Source organism: Lolium perenne, chromosome 5 (assembly GCF_019359855.2).
Source record: "Lolium perenne isolate Kyuss_39 chromosome 5, Kyuss_2.0, whole genome shotgun sequence".
In the NCBI taxonomy this organism is placed as follows: Eukaryota; Viridiplantae; Streptophyta; class Magnoliopsida; order Poales; family Poaceae; genus Lolium; species Lolium perenne.
The window spans coordinates 209,771,107-209,777,993 of record NC_067248.2 but is presented as its reverse complement, the minus strand read 5'-3'; the positions used below and the strand labels follow the sequence as shown (position 1 = coordinate 209,777,993).

The 6,887-nt window shown below is 46.4% G+C and overlaps 1 protein-coding gene across 1 annotated transcript; it reads right to left on the bottom strand.

The window, feature by feature from the left end:
• Window positions 1-755: 755 nt before the first annotated feature.
• Window positions 756-5,651, bottom strand: LOC127301807 (uncharacterized). Its single transcript, XM_051332084.2, has 2 exons — window positions 5,379-5,651; window positions 756-2,066 (listed from the first exon to the last, which is right to left on the bottom strand). Exons 1-2 carry the CDS (start codon window positions 5,619-5,621, stop codon window positions 915-917), a joined length of 1,395 nt encoding a protein of 464 aa, XP_051188044.1. The 5' UTR covers window positions 5,622-5,651; the 3' UTR covers window positions 756-914.
• Between the last annotated feature and the right edge of the window lie 1,236 nt (window positions 5,652-6,887).

Genomic DNA, 6,887 nt, shown 5'->3' with positions numbered 1-6,887 from the left:
TAATGGCACTACGGATGCACACAGACAAAAAAAGAAAAAGAAAACTAAGGGCACGTTTGGTTTAGAGCCGATACTAGCCTTACCAAAAGTTGGCAAGCCCACGACCATAGGCTGTCGTTTGGTTTGACACCAAAATATTGGCTTGCCCAGCTTACATGCAGTTCATTTTTTTGCCAATGATTTGGCGTGGTGTGGGCGGCTGATTGCTCCGCCAAAAAATTGGCAGCCAAAAGTTGATAGGGCTGGTTGGGGCAAAAACCAAACGTACCCTAAGAAACAAAAGTCCCGCTACAGTATCTCGGACCTGACAACAGCAATATATCCACCGCCATGACAACACCTGAATTACAGACTCTCCAAAAAACGACGCATCCAAGAAGGAAACAGTGCTCAAACACCGTCGTCGCCCGATCAAAGATCTTAGGTTTTCACCCTGAAGATAGTCCCCACTCTCAAACAATGCCTCCACCAAGATCACTGCCAGGCACAACCATTTAAGACCAGACCTTGGCTACAATTTTGTTAGATCGTCATCTGTAGAAAGGTTGGAACCACATAAGCGGAAGTATAAATATTTTTTCTCTCTTACAAAAGCATTGCTTTCATCAGTTGATACTTGATATACTGCTGACAGGACAGGTGAAAAAGCTCGGGCAAGTAGCAGCCGTAGGTTGCTCTGCACAAGTTTAGTACCGTCAGCTACCCTGATTTATCAGCGTCGGCCAACGCAGACAAACAGTAACGAACGCAAGAGATGAAGTCACTGACAGGATACATACCTACTGCAAGATAAGTGTACATGCACTGGAGTGCAGTTCATATCAGGCAGGTTTTATTCAACAATCAACAACTACATGAGAAAGCCCCAATCATGTATGTGATGCCGCTGTAAAAAGAAAAAAAAACTGAATCATTTACTTTTTCCTGAGCTTGGCTTTCATCCTGTCGACCGCGGCCCTCAGCGTGTCGTCGTCCTTGCAGAAGGTGAACCGCACCAGGTTCTTCCCGTCCTCGGGGTTCAGGTAGAACACGCTGGGTGGGATGGCCACGACGCCGACCTCGCGGATTAGATACTCGCAGAACTCGACGTCGTTGTTGAACCCAAACGGGGTGTGATCCACCATCACGAAGTAGGTTCCGCTTGAAGGGTAGACGATGAAGCCCGCGGCCTTAAGCCCATCGACCAGCAGTGCTTTCTTCGCGCCGTAGTCCCTCTTCAGCTCCTCGAAGTAGCTCTCCGGTGCTCGCAGAGCCGCCGCCGCGGCTGACTGCATCGGCGTGGAGGTGGCGAATGTGAGGAACGAGTGCGCCTGCCTCACGCCCCATGTCAGGTGTGGCGGCGCGATCGCCCAGCCGATCTTCCATCCGGTCAAGGAGAATGTCTTCCCCAGGGAGTTCATTGTGACGGTCCTCTCGTACATGCCAGGGATAGAAGCCATCGATATGTGATCCGCCTCAAATGCTAACTTGTCATAGACCTCATCAGCAAAGAGCAGCACATCGTTTTCCTTGCAGAGATCAGCAATGAACTCGAGTTCCTCCCTCGTGAACATCTTCCCAGTAGGATTGTGAGGTGTGTTTATCATTATTGCTCTGGTGTTCTTCGAGACTGCAGCCTTCAGCTCCTCAAGAGGGACTGCAAAATCTGGAGGGCGGAGTGTAATGGCTTTGACATCTGCGCCGGCCATGGACAGCGTAGCCTCATAAGAATCATAGAACGGAGCAAAGAGTATCACCTCATCCCCAGGGTTGATCAGCCCCAATATCGTTGCAGCTATTGCTTCTGTGCACCCAGATGTAACGGTAACTTCCTTATCAGGATCCACTTGCAACCCGCTGTCCTTCAGGAATCTTTCAGCGACAGCTGAATTCAGTTCAGGCACACCATAACCTCTTGCATACTGATTCTTTCCAGCATTGATAGCCTTGATAGCAGCCTCTTTGACGAAGTCAGGGCCATCAAAATTGGGAAAGCCCTGGCCAAGGTTTATGGCTCCATGCTTCACCGCAAGCATGCTCATCTGTGTGAAAATTGTTGTCTTAAACTTCTCCAATCGCTTCGCGACCTGTAATAGAGAAGAGATCAAATCACAATCTCAGGTTTGTATACTATGACAAAAGGTACAGTTCAACTCATTTAGGAAATTGTATTATGGGAGTTATAAGAAAATCATCTAGCTCATGTCAGTTCAGCTTGAGCAATATTATATTCCGTACTGAACATGAAAGTTATGCATCATGCTGTACATACAATAGGTTTTGTAATTTGACTTGTTTACCCTTGTAACTGCGGATTCAACATTGCAATCTGTCATTCCTTGGCAAAATCCAAGGCTCCAAGCAATGTTTGGTGGAACATTATTTTTGCTCAACCTATTTTCTGCCATCCTTTTAGGCACCCTGACTAATGCTAGGTATGCATACCAAAAATGTATGTTGTTAAAACGTTCAAATCGCTCCAAACACTGTACCTATCCAACCCAATTTATAAGGAACCCATGCATTTCGAGTATCACATTTCAGCATCAGCTCGACCAATAAAATGTGGGTTATGTTTGCAAAAATTGTACCATTTAATTCATATTCAAAAGAAGATTCAACTGATGCACTTTTCATGTCACATGACTCATATTATTGATCTAATTGATGGTTAAGGTGAAATCTCGAAATACGAAGGCGCATACAAACTGGGACAGAGGGAATATTTGGGTTTCAGAAATGTTGCTTGATCTTCCCTAACCAACATGACCTTGTCCAATAGGTGATTGCTGGTATCATTTAAGGAGAACCTCATGATCGTATGTGAGTTCCCAAGCATGGGATATAAATTTTGACTACGCAATCAAGTCACAAGCTCCAGTAAAAGAAAATAGCGGTTGAGACATAGCTTTGGACAAATTTCTAAAACTTGAAAACCAATATTATAAAATACTTTGATTGGATGTCTTAAAATCACATGTAAAGGCTCTTGTCGGAAAATGCTAATAGTCGAAGTTTTGTTTGGAGACCGTGTCAATATCCAAAGCATCAACTTTTTGAAGAATGGAGGGACTACTATGTAAAAGAAATGCAATTCAACTCATTAAAGAATGGACATGAACATGAGAAAATTCTGCATCATTCAAAACCAAACTAGAACAAGTACAAGAACCCAGTATGATAATACCAATCTGGAAGTTATACAAGAATCATCTGGCTTATGTCTGCTGAGTTTTAACATAGTATTAGATTCTGAATATTTAAGGTTAGGAATCATGTTGTACAGATAGCGTGTTATTAGGTTTGTTAATTTCACTCATAATAGGACATAACATTGAAGCTCTCACGAAATGGCACAAGCCAAGCAATGTTTGGTTCACATTTATGTCTTCCACTTATCTTATTTCATCTCTTTTGAGGTGTTTAATCGAACCAAGTCTTAAAATATGGGACAGTTTAACACCGTATGTACGCATTATGAAATTGCATGTTGTCAAAATATGGAACAGCTCCAAACTCTGTATTTCGGTTTCAGAAATGTCGCGTGATTTTCTCTCACTAACATGATCTTGTCCAATGGCAATATAGCATGACTAAAAGGAGAACCTTGGAATTGTATTATAGTGAGTGTCAAGCATGGGCTAGTAAATCAACAATCGACTAAGGCAAAGTGCATAGATTTATGGCCTGCAATAGAACGCAAAAAACACACACCTTGATACAGATATAAGCTAGATTATGGGCATGATGATAAAAAATTACATAAGTGATGCCCTTGTTCCTTTTCATGCAAGCATGCCTACTTTTTTTATTTGGTTCTGTAGTCCTAGACTGCAACATGTCGTAATTGCTCTTTTGTAGAATTGGATAGGGAACTCAACATACACGTCTCCCAAATAGCTTCAAGACAAATGTGCATAGCTCACTTTACATGAGGAGCCAAATATAACACTTCTTAGTTATTGAACAGTTTATTAGGTTATCAAGAATTTGTATTCTCCTTACACCAGAGAATTTAAATTTGGCAATGTAGGGTGACATCATGTGCGCATTTTTTCCAATTGGGAAAACAATGGACCAGCAAGACTAACAAAGAAAATGAGACCAACCAGGGACTAGCCCCAGGTGACCTTCTATAGAAAGAAGAAAACCTGAGGCACCCCGCGGAGGCTAGGCCACAAACGTATATGAGCAGCCTTCACGCTCGCACTGCTAGCCAACCGAGTGACGTCCAGTTCTCAACCACCAATACTATCGGCCCCTGATTCATCATTAGTATTCTTTAGATGGGTTGCTGGCTCATAGCTGTGGATAATATCGGCAGTCTAACATATCGGCAATGTAACAGGTATGGACAGAACATAAGAAGTACTCTAATTCTTTTTATAAGTCGCATAGTTATCACCTGCATTTCATATAAACACATGTGGGTTCATTGATAAGACATATGGGCCTGAACGGGTATCGGAACTTGAGACACCTTAGATGGTTTCTGCTATTACTTATGGATGATTGCATGGTGCAAGGGATTCCATAATAAGTTTATAACATCTAGTGAAAAACATAGCCTACAGAGTCGACATGTACATTACAGTTTTGCGGCTTTCTCTTAAACAGACCTTTTTTGTTTCCCTTTATGTTGTTTTAAAATACTGGAACAGAACAGACGCAGTTATCCTCCCCACTGTAAGCCACGGGCATTCTTGTGCTAGCTGGATGTTATGTTTCTTAACAATGTACTCAGCAAATAAGTAATGAAATATCTAGAGCAAACAGTCGCTGCACTGTCTTCTGGGGGAGCCGCGGCGCCGGTCGAGTGCAGGACCGGTCAAGCCGTAGGCCAGCCCAATAATAACGAAACTAAACTTCCTATCTGTCTATAACCCAGTGCGGTATTTCTATTGATTAATTGCATGATCAGTCGCACGAAAACAAATAAGCTACAACTGCAAGGGCCATGTCTAAGACACTATGGATTCAACGAATGTTCCTCATCTGTGTACAGGTACAGCTGATCATACCACTCACACTAGCAAATGTGGTGGCATCAACCTAAAGTCGCGACTATCCGTACGATTACTTTGCTTCCCTAGCAACGCAGCTGTATGTGATGAAACACCGTGGAGCTGCTCCTAAACTTAATTCAACATGGTATATTGGTACGCACAACATTCTGCTGAACAGAGAAGCGAAAGGGCATACCCGTTTCTCTACTCGCTACACTGTACAGCAACAGCACCTCGATAAATAGGAGGTTTGCAAGCTATTGATATTTTCGATTCTCGACTGTCAGTGAGCCGCACTGAGGCAGCCGCACGGAACCCGCAAGCTGAAACGTCAGCCACAGAACACGGGATAGGGGACACGGGACCAAAATCGGGGTGGGGGGGGGCACCGACCTGCACGGGCTGCTTCTCCGCCGGCTTCGCGGCGCCGGCTCCGTTGTCGGCGGGTGCGGCGGTGGAGAGGGCCGCGGAGGCGGAGGCGGGGGCGGACGCCATCGTGGTCAGCGGCGAGATCTTCTTCCGGAGGGAGGCGAGGAGGGGGCGGCGGAGTGAGGAGGCCGCGGAGGAGGAGGAGGGGTTTAATGGCATGAGTCCATGGCGCGGGGTGGTGGTGGTCGCGGAGGTGGCCAGATTCATGAGGCCGCCGAGTGCGTGCGTGCGTCGCGCCGCCACTGCCGTAGGTAGGCGAGCCGGTCGGTCAGGCGAGGTGGGGAATCTGTGTGGAGAGAGTGGATGACGGGTGGGCTCGTGCGTATGTCTGGCCCGCGTGTCAGTGTGTGAGGAGGGTTTTGGTTGGGTCGTTTGGGACGGGAGGAGGAGGAGGAAAGATGCCGTCGTGCGATTCGAGACCGAGGCCCCGTCGGCGAGTGAACGAAGTGTGTTGTTGTGTCGTGCCATTGAATCTGGACATGTTTCGCTCACGGCATCTCCAACAGAGACGACGTTAATTAACACAGATCGACCGTTTGCGACTGCACGGTAAAAAAAAAATACGTCTGCACCTAGGTCGTGGTCCGATGTATAGTGTATAGTGACCGGATTATCCGCTGAAACGTAAACGTGGCTCAAATATTGCGTTTTAGATGCGTCTGGGTCGATACTGCGCAGTAGCGCCGAGTGTCCTCGTATTCTAACCCGGTCCCGCACGTCAGGGACAGCAAAACCGACTGTGCGGATTTGCTTCCTCTTCCCTTCTTTGCTTCTCTAGGGCGACACTGCTACCCCAACCCCACCCCGCCGCACCGCCGTAATACACGCCATCTATTCGGGCCTCGCCGCACCGGAGAACAAAAATGGAGTCGGGTAAATTCTCCACCGCATCTGTCGTATCTTTGGGGGCCAAACATCTGCCGGTTGCGCCGCCCTGCCTAGCCGCCCAAGACCTGTTCAGTCAATTACGGATGTAGGTTTCCTAATTCATTTTTGGGTGCTATTGTGGGCGACCATTGATCTGATATTGCTACCCACGCAAATGAACATGTGGAAATCGCTCAAAAAGTTATGCAGTGAGGTCATTGACTCCTCTTTCGATGATGAGTCCGAGCAGACGACGCAGAACATGGCTTTTGTTGCGGCCTCCATCCTCCACGAGCACAATGCTAGTCAGACGTGCGGTGCACCGGGGCTTTATTAAGGGCCGCTCAAAAAACCTGCCGCGCGACAGAGTTGATGGACACCGCCGACTCTACAAAGACTACGTCGATCGCATCGATCTGATGAACTCAGAAAAATTGTTCCGGCGATAGTACATGATGTCAAGGGATATGTTCATGGTTATTCTACGGGACGTCATAGACTACGACCCGTACTTCCAGTGCAGGCTCGATGCCACTGGTGCGCTAGGCTTAATGTCTTACCAAAAATGTTTCGCGGCTATTCGCATGCTATCATATGGAATGACTG

What these genes read in the sequence shown, in the direction of transcription:
- LOC127301807 (XM_051332084.2), bottom strand. Translation starts at nt 5,621, where the DNA reads ATGAATCTGGCCACCTCCGCGACCACCACCACCCCGCGCCATGGACTC. An exon ending in CGGAGAAGCAGCCCGTGCAG is followed by an intron (nt 2,067 to 5,378) that starts GTCGGTGCCCCC and finishes TCTCTATTACAG; the next exon opens with GTCGCGAAGCGATTGGAGAA.